At 45.2% G+C, this 20380-nt stretch overlaps 2 protein-coding genes across 2 annotated transcripts in view; both read right to left on the bottom strand.

The window, feature by feature from the left end:
* The window catches only part of LOC115115415 (up-regulator of cell proliferation-like), a 492735-nt gene that overhangs the window by 278078 nt on the left and 194277 nt on the right, over positions 1-20380 (bottom strand). The gene's annotated exons all lie outside the window — the stretch shown is intronic.
* The window catches only part of LOC115128011 (neuronal acetylcholine receptor subunit alpha-3-like), a 41500-nt gene that overhangs the window by 19290 nt on the left and 1830 nt on the right, over positions 1-20380 (bottom strand). The window contains exon 2 of the mRNA XM_065003586.1: positions 2235-2374. Within this exon, the coding sequence (XP_064859658.1) occupies positions 2235-2374 (140 nt within the window). The remainder of the gene's footprint in view (positions 1-2234; positions 2375-20380) is intronic.

Below are 20380 nucleotides of genomic sequence, written 5' to 3'. Positions count from 1 at the left end.
TGGCAGAATGACTGCCAGGCTGTATCACAACCGGCCGTCATTGGGAGTCCCATACAGCATCGTCCATGTTTGGCCGGTGTAGGCCGTCATTGAGAGTCCCATACAGCATCGTCCATGTTTGGCCGGTGTAGGCCGTGATTGGGAGTCCCATACAGCATCGTCCATGTTTGGCCGGTGTAGGCCGTGATTGGGAGTCCCATACAGCGTCGTCCATGTTTGGCCGGTGTAGGCCGTCATTGGGAGTCCCATACAGCGTGGTCCATGTTTGGCCGGTGTAGGCCGTCATTGGGAGTCCCATACAGCCTCGTCCATGTTTGGCCGGTGTAGGCCGTCATTGGGAGTCCCATACAGCGTCGTCCATGTTTGGCCGGTGTAGGCCGTCATTGGGAGTCCCATACAGCGTCGTCCATGTTTGGCCGGTGTAGGCCGTCATTGGGAGTCCCATACAGCGTCGTCCATGTTTGGCCGGTGTAGGCCGTCATTGGGAGTCCCATACAGCGTCGTCCATGTTTGGCCGGTGTAGGCCGTCATTGGGAGTCCCATACAGCGTCGTCCATGTTTGGCCGGTGTAGACCGTCATTGGGAGTCCCATACAGCGTCGTCCATGTTTGGCCGGTGTAGGCCGTGATTGGGAGTCCCATACAGCATCGTCCATGTTTGGCCGGTGTAGGCCGTCATTGGGAGTCCCATACAGCATCGTCCATGTTTGGCCGGTGTAGGCCGTCATTGGGAGTCCCATACAGCATCGTCCATGTTTGGCCGGTGTAGGCCGTCATTGGGAGTCCCATACAGCATCGTCCATGTTTGGCCGGTGTAGGCCGTCATTGGGAGTCCCATACAGCGTCGTCCATGTTTGGCCGGTGTAGGCCGTCATTGGGAGTCCCATACAGCGTCGTCCATGTTTGGCCGGTGTAGGCCGTCATTGGGAGTCCCATACAGCGTCGTCCATGTTTGGCCGGTGTAGGCCGTCATTGGGAGTCCCATACAGCGTCGTCCATGTTTGGCCGGTGTAGGCCGTCATTGGGAGTCCCATACAGCGTCGTCCATGTTTGGCCGGTGTAGGCCGTCATTGGGAGTCCCATACAGCGTCGTCCATGTTTGGCCGGTGTAGGCCGTCATTGGGAGTCCCATACAGCGTCGTCCATGTTTGGCCGGTGTAGGCCGTCATTGGGAGTCCCATACAGCATTGTCCATGTTTGGCCGGTGTAGGCCGTCATTGGGAGTCCCATACAGCGTCGTCCATGTTTAGCCGGTGTAGGCCGTCATTGGGAGTCCCATACAGCATTGTCCATGTTTGGCCGGTGTAGACCGTCATTGGGAGTCCCATACAGCATCGTCCATGTTTGGCCGGTGTAGGCCGTCATTGGGAGTCCCATACAGCGTCGTCCATGTTTAGCCGGTGTAGGCCGTCATTGTAAACAACAATTTGTTCTGAACTGACTTGCCTAGTTAAATAACGGTTAAATTAAAAAAATGTAAATAACCGACTAACAGGCCTGAATGGCTGACAGCTGCAGTAGTAGTATTCAGGTGGAAGTCAATGACCCTGTTCCCCTCAACCCTTATTAATACACTGACTCATCTGACCTCACACACACACACACACACACACACACACACACACACACACACACACGACCTAAGATCACCTGCTGACAGTGCTGATGTGTCACTCATTCCTAATCGTCATAGCAGTAAACTGCCCACCTGCATATTGGTCTTAATCCAAGCTTTACCCTGACAATAGGTTTATAACCTGATTGTTTCATTCACTTTGAACCATGCCTTTGTTATCTTCCCAAAGTGGATTTTTTCCTCTATTCTGTTCTTTACGTGAGAGAAATCTAATCTGACTAAAGCAGGAGCATTATTCACAGAGCAGATGAGTGCAAGTGCACACACACACACACACACACACACACACACACACACACACACACACACACACACACACACACACACACACACACACACACACACACACACACACACACACACACACACACACTCAGCTGAGTGGGCACTTTTAGTGAGATTAGATTCTGACCACATTACTCTCATTCATCAGAGAAAAGCTAATGGAATGTGGGTGTGTGTTTGTGTGTATCTGTGCACGGTACATGGTGTGTTTCTGTGTGTATGCTCAGGTACGTGTGTGTGCATTCACGCTTGTTTGTGTGTATTTGTGTGTGTATGCGTGCCTGTGTGTGTACATCTGTGTGTGTGTGACTTACCACTTTTACGAGCTGTGACATGGAAACCTCAAACTCCACGGTGACGGGGTCTGAGACGTTCTCCACCGGTCTGATAAACTGGTTGTACCTCCGGAACAGCCTCCTGAACAACCTGTCCTCCCCTTTAGAGGAGAAGCAGTCTGGAGGGAGGAGAGAGGGGGTAGGAAAGAAATGGAGGAGAGGGGGAGAGGAGATTGGGAGGGGAGGGGAGGGAAGTGGGAAAGGGGGGGTTGGAAAGAAATGGAGAAGGAGAGGGGGAGGGGAGAGGGGGAGGTTGAAGAGAGAGAAAGAAGATAAACAGAATCAGTATACAGACCCTTTTCCTGTTTCTATGTCTTGGTGTCACCTGCTGCTAGCAAACTGAAATATTACAATTCACTTCACTCACTGTTGATCATTTGATTGTATTTGTTCAAGGTTTAGTTTACCAACATAGCAGCTGAACCCAGAATCAGACTGTGTCACTAACAGAGACACAGAGAGAGGAATGTGAATGTTAACCTATTTAAAGATCTTACTCACATCGGCTACAGAGAGCATGATCACACAGTCATCCAGAATAGCTGGTGTTCTCATGCATGGTTCAGTGTTGCTCGCCTCGAAACGAGCATGGAAGGCATTTGGCAGGCTCTCGCAACAGGGCAGCTCACGGCTTGGTTTCTCTTTTGCAATCCGTGATAGTTTGTAAGCCCTGCCACATCCGACGAGCATCAGAGCCGGCGTAGTAGTAGGATTCGATCTTAGTCCTGTATTGACATTTTCTCTGTTTGACGGCTCAGCGGAGGTTGTAGAGTGATTTCTTATAAGCTTCTGGATTAGTGTCAAGCTCCTTGAAGGCGACAGCTCAAGCCTTTAGCTCAGTGTGGATGTAGCCTGTAATCCATGGCTTCTGGATAGGAAATGTATGTACGGTCACTGTGGGGATGACATTTGATGACTGATGTGGTAAACTCTCAATGTCATCGGATGAATCCCGGAACATATTCCAGTCTGTGCTAGCAAAACAGTCCTGTAGCTTAGCAACCGTTCATCGGACCACTTCCTTCTTGAGCACGTCACTGGAACTTCCTGTTTGAGTTTTTGCTTTTAAGCAGGAATCAGGAGGTTGGAATTATGGTCAGATTTGCCAAATAGAGAGTGAGTGAGAATATTGTAAGCATCGCTGTGTGGAGTAAAGATGATCTAGAGTTTTGTAAGCATCGCTGTGTGGAGTAAAGATGATCTAGAGTTTTGTAAGCATCGCTGTGTGGAGTAAAGGTGATCTAGAGTTTTGTAAGCATCGCTGTGTGTGGAGTAAAGATGATCTAGAGTTTTGTAAGCATCGCTGTGTGGAGTAAAGGTAATCTAGAGTTTTGTAAGCATCGCTGTGTGGAGTAAAGGTGATCTAGAGTTTTGTAAGCATCGCTGTGTGTGGAGTAAAGATGATCTAGAGTTTTGTAAGCATTGCTGTGTGTGGAGTAAAGATCTAGAGTTTTGTAAGCATCGCTGTGTGGAGTAAAGGTGATCTAGAGTTTTGTAAGCATCGCTGTGTGGAGTAAAGATGATCTAGAGTTTTGTAAGCATCGCTGTGTGGAGTAAAGGTGATCTAGAGTTTTGTAAGCATCACTGTGTGTGGAGTAAAGATGATCTAGAGTTTTGTAAGCATCACTGTGTGTGGAGTAAAGATGATCTAGAGTTTTGTAAGCATCACTGTGTGGAGTAAAGGTAATCTAGAGTTTTGTAAGCATCGCTGTCTGTAGAGTAAAGATCTAGAGTTTTGTAAGCCACTAGAGTTTTGTAAGCATCAGAGAAAGATGATCTAGAGTTTTGTACTACAGTTCTTCAACAAGAACACACAAAATAGTCCATAAAACAGCAGCTATCCAATGCTGATCGCCATCGTTTTGTACACCAATAAAGATGATCTAGAGTTTTGTAAGCATGGGTCTGTGACAGAAAGATCTAGAGTTTTGTAAGCATCGGATGGATTTAGAGAGAGAAAGATGATCAGAGTTTTGAGATCGATAAAGACAGAGAGAGAGTAAAGATAGACAGAGAGAGACTAGAGTTTTGTAAGCATCGAGTAAAGAGATCTAGAGTTTTGTAAGCATCACTGTGTGGAGAAAGGGAAAGAGTTTTGTAGATCGAGAAAGATAGAGTTTTGTAGAGAGGGGGTTTTGTGGGGGAGTTTCTAGAGTTTTGTAAGATCGAGAGAGAGGTCTCTAAAGCTTTTAGCATGTTCCTCTGGATCCCAGCACCAATGTAACATGGGTTGCGGCCAACATTTTAAGAGTTCCAAACATGGACGGGGCCAGTTCAAAGGTCACTGATAATAACCTCTCTCTCTCACTACCATCGTCACGGCAGCTCCACATATCCAGCCGTACAGAAAATGGACTGGGCTACACACACACACAAGCACAGAAAAACACACACATTTTTTAAGAAGATGGCCCGCCAGCCTCTAACGTTCCTCTGGAGGGCTGCACACACACACACACACACACACACACACACACACACACACACACACACACACACACACACACACACACACACACACACACACACACACACACACACGGGGTCTCATGGGGAGCAGTAGGGTTGAGAGACATGTAAGGGAAAAACACTCCTAGACAGTACAGCATGTTCTGTCCTCTTCTCAAGCCTCTAACTGTGTGTGTGTGTGTGTGTGTGTGTGTGTGTGTGTGTGTGTGTGTGTGTGTGTGTGTGTGTGTGTGTGTGTCTCTCTCTCTCTGTGTGTGTGTGTGTGTCTCTCACTTTGTGTGTGTGTGTGTGTCCTGTCCTCTCCTCTATCCCTCAGTAACAGTCTGGTCGTTCTCTACCAGACTCAGCCATCACTGTGTGTGGAGTAAAGATGATCTAGAGTTTTGTAAGCATCGCTGTGTGTGGAGTAAAAGGTGATCATACTCACAGGAACAGGATATATAGTACAGTTGTTCCAAAGTTCAAATGTCAAAGTGTTTATGGTTAAGTTCAGGAATTAACTCCAATTTATTAAGGGTTAGGTATAAACTCTGAGTGGTTAAGGTAAAGGTTGAGACTAAACTATCAAAAACAACTTTCTATCATTCGATTTGAACTTTGAACTTTTGGATTCAGAGGCAAATGCTTACAACCAATAACCATAAACGCCGTCCACAATTCCCTAGCAATACCAACAATTATTTGCGCGTTTTACATAGAAGCAATTCAAATGTTTGTATTTTCAAATGTGAGCATTAATAAAATAAATGGATGTTGTAAACGAGAGAACAAAAAGGTTTTAGTTTTTACTAAAGAAAATGTGAGATCTTGGATTTGAAATCAGTAAATCAGCAATTTATTTAATCCACACTTAGCTTCACTCACACAGATGTCCTTTAATATAAATATCAATAATATTTATCTACTGTACAGAGAGAGAGAGAGAGAGAGAGAGAGAGAGAGAGAGAGAGAGAGAGAGAGAGAGAGAGAGAGAGAGAGAGAGAGAGAGAGAGAGAGAGAGAGAGAGAGAGAGAGAACTTGTACTTTAACTATTTGTCCATCACTACAACACTGTATATCTACTGTACAGAGAGAGGGGGGGGGGAACTTGTACTTTAACTATTTGTCCATCACTACAACACTGTATATCTACTGTACAGAGAGAGAGAGAGAACTTGTACTGTAACTATTTGTCCATCACTACAACACTGTATATCTACTGTACAGAGAGAGAGAGGGGGAACTTGTACTGTAACTATTTGTCCATCACTACAACACTGTATATCTACTGTACAGAGAGAGAGAGAGAGAACTTGTACTGTAACTATTTGTCCATCACTACAACACTGTATATCTACTGTACAGAGAGAGAGAGGGGGAACTTGTACTGTAACTATTTGTCCATCACTACAACACTGTATATCTACTGTACAGAGAGAGGGGGGGGGAACTTGTACTGTAACTATTTGTCCATCACTACAACACTGTATATCTACTGTACAGAGAGAGGGGGAACTTGTACTGTAACTATTTGTCCATCACTACAACACTGTATATCTACTGTACAGAGAGAGGGGGGAACTTGTACTGTAACTATTTGTCCATCACTACAACACTGTATATCTACTGTACAGAGAGAGGGGGGAACTTGTACTGTAACTATTTGTCCATCACTACAACACTGTATATCTACTGTACAGAGAGAGGGGGGAACTTGTACTGTAACTATTTGTCCATCACTACAACACTGTATATCTACTGTACAGAGAGAGGGGGGAACTTGTACTGTAACTATTTGTCCATCACTACAACACTGTATATCTACTGTACAGAGAGAGGGGGAACTTGTACTGTAACTATTTGTCCATCACTACAACACTGTATATCTACTGTACAGAGAGAGGGGGGAACTTGTACTGTAACTATTTGTCCATCACTACAACACTGTATATCTACTGTACAGAGAGAGGGGGGAACTTGTACTGTAACTATTTGTCCATCACTACAACACTGTATATCTACTGTACAGAGAGAGGGGGGAACTTGTACTGTAACTATTTGTCCATCACTACAACACTGTATATCTACTGTACAGAGAGAGGGGGGGACTTGTACTGTAACTATGTGTCCATCATTACAACACTGTATATCTACTGTACAGAGAGGGGGGAACTTGTACTGTAACTATTTGTCCATCACTACAACACTGTATATCTACTGTACAGAGAGAGAGGGGGGGGACTTGTACTGTAACTATTTGTCCATCATTGCAACACTGTATATCTACTGTACAGAGAGAGGGGGGGGGGGACTTGTACTGTAACTATTTGTCCATCATTGCAACACTGTATATCTACATATTATGACATTTGAAATGTCTTTATTCTTTTGGAACCTGTGAGTCTCATATTTACTGTTAATTTGTTATCATGTATTTCTCTCCCGCCTCTCTCTCCTTTCTCATCTCTCTATCCTCTCTCTCCTCTCCCTCCTCTCTCTCCTCTCTCTCCTCTCTCCTCTCTCTCCTCTCCCGTCTCTCTCCCTCCTCTCCCGCCTCTCTCTCCTCTCTTCTCTCTCCTCTCCTCTCTATCCTCACTTCTCTCCTCTCTCTCTCTCCTCTCCCTCCTCTCCCTCCTCTCCAGTCTCTCTCTCCTCTCTCTATCCTCTCTCATCTCTCTATCCTCTCCCCCTCTCTCTCCTCTCTCATCTCTCTATCCTCTCCCTCCTCTCCCGCCTCTCTCTCCTCTCTCATCTCTCTATCCTCTCCCTCCTCTCTCTCCTCTCTCTATCCTCTCCCTCCTCTCCCGTCTCTCTATCCTCTCCCTCCTCTCCCGCCTCTCTCTCCTCTCTCCTCTCTCTATCCTCTCCCTCCTCTCCCGCCTCTCTCTCCTCTCTCCTCTCTCTATCCTCTCCCTCCTCTCCCGTCTCTCTATCCTCTCCCTCCTCTCCCGCCTCTCTCTCCTCTCTCCTCTCTCTATCCTCTCCCTCCTCTCTCATCTCTCTATCCTCTCCCTCCTCTCCCGCTTCTCTCATCTCTCCAGCCTCTCCCTCCTCTCCTGCCTCTCTCTCCTCTCCCTCCTCTCCCTCCTCTCCTGCCTCTCTCTCCTCTCCCTCCTCTCCCGCCTCTCCTGCCTCTCTCTCCTCTCCCTCCTCTCCCGTCTCTCTCCCTCCTCTCTCCTCTCTTCTCTCTTCTCTCTTCTCTCCTCTAGGGCTCAAACCAAGTCCTTTGACTTAACTACCCTCCTTTAAACATAAAGATACCATATTAATATGTGCACCCTAGAAACTAGTTTTCCATTGTATCATTTTATCTGGTGTTTAATGAGGACACTGTAAATTGGGTTTAAAAGGTGGAGATGGAAGAACTTATGAAATGATGAATAATAACAGTTACAATACAGTAATGAACTTTTACAGAAAATGTGAGATGATATAATATCTACATTATCAATATCTACATTATTAATATCTACATTATTAATATCTACATTATCCTCATAAAGCCTGACAATAATCCTTAAAATGACAATGAGACATGAAACAGAGCGGGTGATGCTGAATTAGTGTGTGTGTGTGTGTGTGTGTGTGTGTGTGTGTGTGGAGACAGCCCTTGAGAGGAACGCTAGATACTGGCGGCAGTCTTCTTAAAATGTCATCCTGCAGACTAAGTTTTAAAGCACCAACGTCAAACTCTTCAGAGTTGAGTTTCATCCTACCACACTAGCTGTATACTGCCTTCATCCTACCACACGAGCTGTATACTGCCTTCATCCTACCACACTAGCTGTATACTGCCTTCATCCTACCACACTAGCTGTATACTGCCTTCATCCTACCACACTAGCTATATACTGCCTTCATCCTACCACACGAGCTGTATACTGCCTTCATCCTACCACACTAGCTATATACTGCCTTCATCCTACCACACTAGCTGTATATGTCACTTAGGAGACACACAGACACACACACTTAAACGCTCCATGTCCTCGTTAGTTAATTACTGTGAGGGTTCTGCTCTGTGCGACAGAACGGTGACTAAACCACTGCTTTGATCAAAATAGTCTCTCTCTGGCTGCAGTTTGAACACACACACACACAGACACGAACATGAACACTCGAACATGAACACTCGAACACACACACACACACACACACACACACACACCTTTGATGTGGTCAGATAGATTTCATAAAAGAGGTAATTATGTCAGAACATTTCCAGCAGCTTCCATCTCTGTTTCAGCTATTTGATCCCTTTCCAACTCCCAACCCGTCCGTCACTGACTAGTCCTCTCTTTCTCTCCACTTCCCCCTCTCTTATTCTCTCTCTTCCTCAACAGATCAGCGCTGGGCAATAATTGTGGCTCGAGGGCCACGTCGGATTTCAAAATTCAGTGGTGGGCCGGACAGGTTTTATCCTGAACGATTTGCTCATCAGAAAAAAGGGGCAGATACATGAAAAAGCTTAGATTCATTATAATTTCTACATACTTTCACATTTTGGATGTTCAAGGGCGGCCTGGAGTGTTTTGTAAGCCAAAATCCCAAACATTTCAACCAAAACACTCCGAGCTCCGCAGGCCAGATTGAACGGGCTGGATGTTGGCCTGCTATAGAGGAAAGAGCCTTGTTAAAATGTCATCCTGCAGATTACGTCTTAAAAGCACAGACTTCATACTCTTCAGATATGGCTTGTGTCTGCCTTCATCCTACCACACTAGCTGTATACTGCCTTCATCCTATCACACGAGCTGTATACTGCCTTCATCCTACCACACGAGCTGTATACTGCCTTCATCCTACCACACTAGCTGTATACTGCCTTCATCCTATCACACTAGCTGTATACTGCCTTCATCCTACCACACGAGCTGTATACTGCCTTCATCCTACCACACGAGCTGTATACTGCCTTCATCCTACCACACTAGCTGTATACTGCCTTCATCCTACCACACGAGCTGTATACTGCCTTCATCCTACCACACGAGCTGTATACTACCTTCATCCTACCACACGAGCTGTATACTGCCTTCATCCTACCACACTAGCTGTATACTGCTTTCATCCTACCACACTGCCTTCCTTTGAAATGGATTCACACAGTGACTGTCTGAGGGTTGAAATGGATTCACACTGACTCTCTGAGGGTTGAAATGGATTCACACTGACTCTCTGAGGGTTGAAATGGATTCACACTGACTCTCTGAGGGTTGAAATGGATTCACACTGACTCTCTGAGGGTTGAAATGGATTCACACTGACTCTCTGAGGGTTGAAATGGATTCACACTGACTCTCTGAGGGTTGAAATGGATTCACACTGACTCTCTGAGGGTTGAAATGGATTCACACTGACTCTCTGAGGGTTGAAATGGATTCACACTGACTCTCTGAGGGTTGAAATGGATTCACACGGACTCTCTGAGGGTTGAAATGGATTCACACTGACTCTCTGAGGGTTGAAATGGATTCACACTGACTCTCTGAGGGTTGAAATGGATTCACACAGTGACTGTCTGAGGGTTGAAATGGATTCACACTGACTCTCTGAGGGTTGAAATGGATTCACACTGACTCTCTGAGGGTTGAAATGGATTCACACAGTGACTCTCTGAGGGTTGATCTGGATTCACACAGTGACTGTCTGAGGGTTGAAATGGATTCACACAGTGACTCTCTGAGGGTTGATCTGGATTCACACAGTGACTGTCTGAGGGTTGATATGGATTCACACAGTGACTGTCTGAGGGTTGAAATGGATTCACACAGTGACTGTCTGAGGGTTGAAATGGATTCACACAGTGACTGTCTGAGGGTTGAAATGGATTCACACACTGACTCTCTGAGGGTTGAAATGGATTCACACTGACTCTCTGAGGGTTGAAATGGATTCACACAGTGACTGTCTGAGGGTTGAAATGGATTCACACAGTGACTGTCTGAGGGTTGAAATGGTTTCACACAGTGACTGTCTGAGGGTTGAAATGGATTCACACAGTGACTGTCTGAGGGTTGATATGGATTCACACAGTGACTCTCTGAGGGTTGATATAGATTCACACAGTGACTGTCTGAGGGTTGAAATGGATTCACACAGTGACTGTCTGAGGGTTGATATAGATTCACACAGTGACTGTCTGAGGGTTGAAATGTGTTTCCTATTTATCATCAGCACCTACTTCTAGTAAAGAGAGAGGGGAGAGGAAAGGAGAGAAGAGGAGAGAAGAGGAGAGACGAGGAGCGGAGGAGAATGTACACAGCTACCTATTCCCGACAATATACATTACAGGTATATGTACAAAAACACAAATAACACCCTACCACAGCTTCAGTCTGTATATCAGTCATGCTTTTATCTGTAGAAATTATTCAAATGAAAGTGAGCAATCAGTCTTTCCTCAATGATTTCCCCAACTGATCCAAGTATAGAATATAAAAGCTGGAGACAGAGATGTTGATGTTGGATGAAGGAAACGGTTGAATTCAATCCCAGAAGAGGAGAACAAACCTGTAGGCTGTGACAGTGGGCAGTATTTTCACGTCCAGATGAAATGCCCAAATTCAACTGCCTGCTACTCATCCCCAGAAGATAAGATATGCATGTTATTTATAGATTTGGATAGGAAACACTCTGAAGTTTCTAAAACTGTTTGAATCATGTATGTGAGTATAATAGAACTTATTTAGCAGGCGAAACCCCGAGGACAAACCATTCAGTTTTTGAGGTCACTCTCTTTTCAATGGTCTTTCATTGGGACTCCAGATTTCTAAGGGATCTTCTTGAGGTTCCCATCGCTTCCACTGGATGTCAACAGTCTTTAGAAATTGGTTGAGGTTTTTCCTTTGTGAAAAGAAGAAGTCTACTGTTAGATAGAGAGGCGCGTGACCAGAAAGCTACAGTTTGTTTTCTTCCTGTATTGAACACAGATCATCCCGTCTTCAATGTTATTGATTATTTACATTAAAAAATACCTAAAGTTGTATTACAAAAGTGGTTTGAAATGTTTTGGCAAAGTTTACAGGTAACTTTTGAGATATTTTGTAGTTACGTTGAGCAAGTTGGAACCGGTGTTTTTCGGGAACAAACGCGCCAAATAAATGGACATTTTGGATATATATCGACAGAATTAATCGAACAAAATGACATTTGTGATGTTTATGGGACATATTGGAGTGCCAACAGAAGAAGCTCATCAAAGGTAAGTCATGAATTATATTGTTATTTCTGCGTTTTGTGTCGCGCCTGCAGGGTTGAAATATGCTTTCTCTCTTTGGTTACGGAGTTGCTATCCTCAGATAATAGCAACGTTTGCTTTTGCCGAAAAGCCTTTTTGAAATCTGACATGTTGGCGGGATTCAAAACACGTGTAGCTTTAATTTGCTATCTTGTATGTGTGATTTAATGAAAGTTTGATTTTTATAGTAATTTATTTGAATTTGGCGCTCTGCATTTTCCCTGAGAGGTTTTAAGAGGTGCATGGTGATGAGTCTCTCTCACCATCTGCCTGAGCTAATACAGAGGTGTGTGTGTGTGTGTGTGTGTGTGTGTGTGTGTGTGTGTGTGTGTGTGTGTGTGTGTGTGTGTGTGTGTGTGTGTGTGTGTGTGTGTGTGTGTGTGTGTGTGGCTAATACAGAGATTGAGTTATGGACGAGGTCTCAGTCATGTATTAGTCATGACCATCCCATTATCATGTAGCTTTTAGAGGAGGAGTGAGAGAGGAGAGGGAGAGAGGGGGAGAGAGAGAGGAAGAGGGAGGGGATGAGAAAGACGAAGAGAGAGGGAGGGAGAGAGGAGAGAATGGTAGAGAGAGAGATTAGGAGCTTCAATGTGAGATGTGGCAGGTTGTGTGTCCAGTAATGGGAAGAGACAGTAGAGGTGTTGATGCCAGTGGGACTGCTCTCTTCCAGCATGGCTACACATGCCCAACCTCTCACATGCCCACTGTGTGTGTGTGTGTGTGTGTGTGTGTGTGTGTGTGTGTGTGTGTGACATAGACCTTCTGTGTGTGTGTGTGTGTGTGTGTGTGACATAGACCTTGTGTGTGTGTGTGTGTGTGACATAGACCTTCTGTGTGTGTGTGTGTGTGACATAGACCTTCTGTGTGTGTGTGTGTGTGTGTGTGTGTGTGTGTGTGACATAGACCTTCTGTGTGTGTGTGTGTGTGTGACATAGACCTTCTGTGTGTGTGTGTGTGTGTGTGTGTGTGTGTGTGTGTGTGTGTGTGTGTGTGTGTGTGTGACATAGACCTTCTGTGTGTGTGTGTGTGTGTGTGTGTGTGTGTGTGTGTGTGTGTGTGTGTGTGTGTGTGTGTGTGTGTGTGTGTGACATAGACCTTCTGTGTGTGTGTGTGTGTGTGTGTGTGTGTGTGTGTGTGTGTGTGTGTGTGTGTGTGTGTGTGTGTGTGTGTGTGTGTGTGTGTGTGTGTGTGTGTGTGTGTGTGTGACATAGACCTTCTGTGTGTATGTGTGTAGAAAAGACTGAATAAAGTGTTGTTTGGAATTACATGATTTATATCACCACACCCTGAAATAAATGGTGTTTTATATCACCACACCCTGTGTTTATATCACCACACCCTGTGTGACACCTTCTGTGTTTTTTATATGAAATAAATGGTGTTTTATATCACCACACTGAAATAAATGGTGTTGTTATCACCACACCTGGTGGAATTTATATCACCACACCTTGAAATAAATTATATCACCACACCCTGAAATAAATGGTGTTTTATATCACCACACCCTGAAATAAATGGTGTTTTATATCACCACACCTTGAAATAAATGGTGTTTTATATCACCACACCTTGAAATAAATGGTGATTTATATCACCACACCTTGAAATAAATGGTGTTTTATATCACCACACCTTGAAATAAATGGTGTTTTATATCACCACACCTTGAAATAAATGGTGTTTTATATCACCACACCTTGAAATAAATGGTGTTTTATATCACCACACCTTGAAATAAATGGTGTTTTATATCACCACACCTTGAAATAAATGGTGATTTATATCACCACACCTTGAAATAAATGGTGTTTTATATCACCACACCTTGAAATAAATTGTCATTTTTCAACCATTCAATGGTTCCTAGACAGGGAGAACCTGCGTCCAAAATGGCTTCCTATGTAGTGCACTACTTTTGACCAGGGTCTATAGGGTAGCGCACTACTTTTGACCAGGGTCTATAGGGTAGTGCCCTACTTTTGACCAGGGTCTATAGGGTAGTGCACTACTTTTGACCAGGGCGTATAGAGTAGTGCACTACATAGGGAATAGGGTGCCATGTGGGATAGACTCATTTCAGAACCAATGAAAGAGCCAATCACAGAGCCACACATGGACCTTTAACCAATAGAATGTAATTTAAATGATATGGTGAAGAGAGACAGAGTGACATTCACAGACGACACGCAGGCGTCCACCCTGAGGAGTCTGTTATACCGCAACTCTCTTCCCATCAGGTTTTGATTAGGAAAGTGGCTAATAACCCCACAGGATAAACACACAGACATCAGCTGTCTCCAACCACCCCTATGACCTCATCAACATGGGACATGGAACCATGACACACACACACACACACACAACCATCCCTCTATAGCCCTGCATGTTATAGTGACCCTATCCCTCATCAACAGAAGGGGACATACATGATACATGCAGCAGCTCAGTTCAGGGACCTGATCATCATTCATTCAGAGGCAGAGAGAGACAAACTAACGTAACTACACACACACTATTGGAGCAGCCACAGTACTGGAGTTATGATACATGTTTACTGGAAGTGATGTGTAGCAGAGAGAGAGAGAGAGAGAGAGAAGGGGGTCAGAGAGAGAGAGGGGGGTCAGAGAGAGAGAGAGAGAGAGAGAGAGAGAGAGAGAGAGAGAGAGAGAGGGGTCAGAGAGAGAGGGGGGTCAGAGAGAGAGAGAGAGAGAGAAGGGGGTCAGAGAGAGAGAGGGGGGGGTCAGAGAGAGAGAGAGAGAGCGAGAGAGAGAGAGAGAGCGAGAGAGAGAGAGAGAGAGAGAGAAGAGAGAGAGAAAGAGAGAGAGAGAGAGAGAGAGAGAGAGAGAGAGAGAGAGCGAGAGAGAGAGCGAGAGAGATTTTGTGATTGTAGTGTTTACTGATAGTTTATTTCCCTTTTGTTTATTGCATATTCCATTTGCCTTGGCAATGTAAACATACACTGCATAACCAAAAGTACGTGGACACCTGCTTGTTAAACATCTCATTTCAAAATCATGGGCATTAATATGGATTTGGTCCCCTGTTTGCTGCTATAACGGCCTCAAGTCTTCTATGAAGGCTTTCCATTAGATATTAGAACATTGCTGCGGGGATTTGCTTCCATTCAGCCACAAGAGAATTAGTGATGTTGGGCACTAATGTTGGGTGATTAGGCATGGCTCGCAGTCAGCATTCCAATTCATCCCAAAGTTGTTTGATGGGGTTGAGGTCAGAGCTCTGTGCAAGCCTCAAGTTCTTCCACACCGATCTCAACAAAGCATTTCTATATGAACCTCTCTCGGTACACAGGGGCATTGTCATGCTGAAAAGGGAAAAGGCTTTCCCCAAACTGTTGCCACAAAGTTGGAATCACAGAATCGTATAGAATGTCTCATGGACAGGGCTGCAGTGGAGCAGGTTGAGAGCTTCAAGTTCCTTGCCATCCACATCAACAACAAACTAACGTGGTCCAACCACATCAAGACAGTCATGAAGAGGGCACAACAAAACCTATTCCCCCTCAGGAGACTGAAAAGATTTGGCATGGGTCCTCAGATCTTCAAAGAGTTGTACAGCTGCACCATTGAGAGCATCCTGACGGGTTGCATCACTGCCTGGTATGGCAACTGCTCTGCCTCCGACCGCAAGACACTACAGAGGGTAGTGCGAACGGCCCAGTACATCACTAGGGCCAAGCTTCCTGCCATCCAGGACCTCTATACCAGGCGGTGTCAGAGGAAGGCCCTAAAAATTGTCAAAGACTCCAGCCACCCTAGTAATAGACTGTTCTCTCTGCTACTGCACGGTAAGCGGTACCAGAGTACCAAGTCTAGGTCCAAGAGGCTTCTAAACAGCTTCTACCCCCAAGCCATAAGACTCCTAACAGCTAATCAAATGGCTCCCCAGACTGTTTGCACCCCTCATACGCTGCTGCTACTCTCTGTTATTATCTATGCATAGCCACTTTAATAACCCTACCTGCATGTACGTAATTACCTCAATTACCTCGACCCCGGTGCCCCCGCACCTTGACACATTCACTCTGTACAGGTACCCCCTGTATAAAGCCCCACTATTGTTATTTACTGCTGCTCTTTAACTATTTGTTCATTAAACTGCACTGTTGGTTAAAGACTTGTAAGTCAGCATTTCACTGTAAGGTCTGCACCTGTTTTATTCAGTGTATGTGACTAATACAATTTGATTTGATTTGATCTGAATGTCATTGTATGCTGTAGGGTTAAGATGTCCCTTCACTGGAAGTAAGTGGACTAGCCTGAACCATGAAAAACAGCCTCATAACATTATTCCTCCTCCGCCAAACTTTACAGTTGGCACTATGCATTGGGGAAGGTAGCATTCTCCTAGCTTCCGCCAAACCCAGACTCAGCCGTCAAACTGCCAGATGGTGAAGCATGATTCGTCGCTCCAGAGAACGCGTTTCCACTCCTCCAGAGTCCAATGGCGGCGAGATTTACACCACTCCAGACAACGCTTGGCATTGCGCATGGTGATCTTTGGCTTTTGTGTGGCTGCTCGCCCATGGAAACCAATTTCATGAAGCTCCCAATTAACAGTTATTGTGCTGATGTTGCTTCCAGAGGCAGTTTGGGTACCGGTTATGGAGATCGCATGGCTGTGTGCTGGATTTTATACACCTGTCAGCAACAGGTGTGGCTGAAATAGCTGAATCCACTCATTTGAAGGGGCTTCCATTTATAGGGGCTTCCATTTGATGGGGCTTCCAGCATATATAGTGTGCTTCCTAGCCAATAAAGCCCTTTTAATTGATTTGAATTGAGCGAGATAGAGAGAGAACAGGAGGAGTGTGCATTAAAGTTTGTGTGTGTGCGTGTGTGTGTTTGTGTGTGTTTGGAAGCATGCGTGTGGGTGTGTGCCTGTTTATGAATGTGTATCCATGCATGTGTTTGTTTGTTAGTCCATGTTTGAACAAGACACAGACAGAGAGAGCAGGTGAAGACAGAGACAAAAATAATAGCTAAAAGCCTGTCAAAATCTAACGCCTCCAATCCATCAGACACAGTGGTACACACACACACACACACACACACACACTCCTCCTTTATCAAGCAAGTATATATCAATGTTTACGTTAGTGTGGTAAAAGGCATGATGAAGACATGGTGTGTTGCCAGCTATTCTCCTGATGAGACTTGGTTCAGGCAGAGTTTTCTCTGAGTAGTTTTGGGTCACTGGCTGTCTATAAGTCATCAGATAAATCACCTGGCTGCATCTCAGTAATCTACACTGGATTCTTTCATATACCTTGTCTAGTTCAATGGGTACGTCTCTATCGTCAAAAAAAGAGCCATTTTCTTAAAAGTGAAGAGTAACTCCACTTTTAAGAAAATGGATGCATATAATATCAGGTGGATTCCTTCCTCACCTTGTGTAGTTAAATTAGTGCATCTTAATGGCTGAAAAAAGAGGTCTACTTTATTGTCCTCTTTTAAGAAAATGGGTGCATCTTGATAGTCTAAAGAGGCATCCTTCCTCTCTTTGTCTTAGGCGATGGGTGCATCTCCATACTGAGGTCTAACGTTGATTCCTTCCTCTCTTTGTCTTAGGCGATGGGTGCATCTCCATACTGAGGTCTAACGTTGATTCCTTCCTCTCTTTGTCTTAGGCGATGGGTGCATCTCCATACTGAGGTCTAACGTTGATTCCTTCCTCGCCAATTGTAAGAAAATGGGTGCATCGTTATAGTCTAATGTGGATTCCTTCATTTCCTTATCTCCTTTCCTTCTTCTGCACTAAAACAATAGGTGGTGAAAACCTGTTGCTTCCTGTCAACGGGGAATGAGAGGACAGTAGGAAGACATTTTGAAGTCCAAGACGATTAATATCAATTTAAAAACAAAGGATGTGGAAGTCTGGGTTTCTCCCCTTAATTAAAATCAATTAATAGATCATCACTTAGAAACATCCAGCAAACCCAGGCCAAAGTGAGCATGACCTGTTGGGAAAATATTTCACGTATAAAAAATGCATACAATGTCAATGTAAAATCTGTGCAGTCAATGTAAAATCTGTACAGTCAATGTAAAATATGTGCAGTCAATGTAAAATCTGTCAATGTAAAATCTGTACAGTCAATGTAAAATCTGTGCGTGGGACAATAGAGAGAGATGAGAGAGCGAGCGGAGGAGATGGAGATAGATAGAGAGAGAATGATATGGAGGGTGAGAGATATATGGAGGGGGAGAGTAAATTATGTTAGAAATGTTTACGAGCCCTGCAGTTCCATAATCAGATTCTGTTTTTGTTTACTCTCTCTCTGTCTCTCTCTATTTGTTAACAATAACATAAACAGCATCACAAATTCCGGTTATAAATCATTTCGACTCAAAACACATTTTGCATACAGGCCTACATCAAACTCCCCCGCTTATACGAGCCTGGATAGGCTATGATGACAGTGTTGCCTGATATTCCATCATGTTGGTGTACTTCACACGACAGTGTTTCCTGATATTCCATCATGTTGGTGTACTTCACACGACAGTGTTTCCTGATATTCCATCATGTTGGTGTACTTCACACGACAGTGTTTCCTGATATTCTATCATGTTGGTGTACTTCACACGACAGTGTTTCCTGATATTCCATCATGTTGGTGTACTTCACCATCATGTTGGTGTACTTCACACGACAGTGTTTCCTGATATTCTATCATGTTGGTGTACTTCACACGACAGTGTTTGCTGATATTCCATCATGTTGGTGTACTTCACACGACTCTACGCTTCATTTTCCCATGGATGTTGTCCGAAGAACAACGTTCAACATGTTAAATGATGGGCCTATAGGCGTTATGATGATGTGTAGTCTAACTTTCTGTACGTACCTTGTAAACAGAGAAGCTATATAAAAAATTTGATCATATTACTCCAGTGCTAGCCTCTCTACACTGGCTTCCTGTCAAAGCAAGGGCTGATTTCAAGGTTTTACTGCTAACCTACAAAGCATTACATGGGCTTGCTCCTACCTATCTCTCTGATTTGGTCCTGCCGTACATACCTACACGTACGCTACGGTCACAAGACGCAGGCCTCCTAATTGTCCCTAGAATTTCTAAGCAAACAGCTGGGGGCAGGGCTTTCTCCTATAGAGCTCCATTTTTATGGAACGGTCTGCCTACCCATGTCAGAGACGCAAACTCGGTCTCAACCTTTAAGTCTTTACTGAAGACTCATCTCTTCAGTGGGTCATATGATTGAGTGTAGTCTGGCCCAGGAGTGGGAAGGTGAACGGAAAGGCTCTGGAGCAACGAACCGCCCTTGCTGTCTCTGCCTGGCCGGTTCCCCTCTTTCCACTGGGATTCTCTGCCTCTAACCCTGTTACAGGGCTGAGTCACTGGCTTACTGGGGCTCTCTCATGCCGTCCCTGGGGGTGCGTCACCTGAGTGGGTTGATTCACTGTTGTGGTCAGCCTGTCTGGGTTGGCGCCCCCCCCTTGGGTTGTGCCGTGGCGGAGATCTTTGTGGGCTATACTCTGCCTTGTCTCAGGATGGTAAGTTGACGGTTGAAGATATCCCTCTAGTGGTGTGGGGGCTGTGCTTTGGCAAAGTGGGTGGGGTTATATCCTTCCTGTTTGGCCCTGTCCGGGGGTGTCCTCGGATGGGGCCACAGTGTCTCCTGACCCCTCCTGTCTCAGCCTCCAGTATTTATGCTGCAGTAGTTTATGTGTCGGGGGGCTAGGGTCAGTTTGTTTTATCTGGAGTACATCTCCTGTCCTATTCGGTGTCCTGTGTGAATCTAAGTGTGCGTTCTCTAATTCTCTCCTTCTCTCTTTCTTTCTCTCTCTCGGAGGACCTGAGCCCTAGGACCATGCCCCAGGACTACCTGACATGATGACTCCTTGCTGTCCCCAGTCCACCTGGCCATGCTGCTGCTCCAGTTTCAACTGGCCTGGGCCCTAGGACCAGGTCCCAGGACTACCTGACATGATGACTCCTTGCTGCCCCCAGTCCACCTGGCCATGCTGCTGCTCCAGTTTCAACTGTTCTGCCTTACTATTATTCGACCATGCTGGTCATTTATGAACATTTGAACATCTTGGCCACGTTCTGTTATAATCTCCACCCGGCACAGCCAGAAGAGGACTGGCCACCCCACATATGCTCTCTCTAATTCTCTCTTTCTTTCTCTCTCTCGGAGGACCTGAGCCCTAGGACCGTGCCCCAGGACTACCTGACATGATGACTCCTTGCTGTCCCCAGTCCACCTGACTGTGCTGCTGCTCCAGTTTCAACTGTTCTGCCTTATTATTATTCGACCATGCTGGTCATTTATGAACATTTGAACATCTTGGCCATGTTCTGTTATAATCTCTACCCGGCACAGCCAGAAGAGGACTGGCCACCCCACATAGCCTGGTTCCTCTCTAGGTTTCTTCCTAGGTTTTGGCC

Source organism: Oncorhynchus nerka, linkage group LG18 (assembly GCF_034236695.1).
Source record: "Oncorhynchus nerka isolate Pitt River linkage group LG18, Oner_Uvic_2.0, whole genome shotgun sequence".
NCBI classification, from domain to species: domain Eukaryota; kingdom Metazoa; phylum Chordata; class Actinopteri; order Salmoniformes; family Salmonidae; genus Oncorhynchus; species Oncorhynchus nerka.
This window is presented reverse-complemented; position numbering and strand designations above follow the sequence as displayed.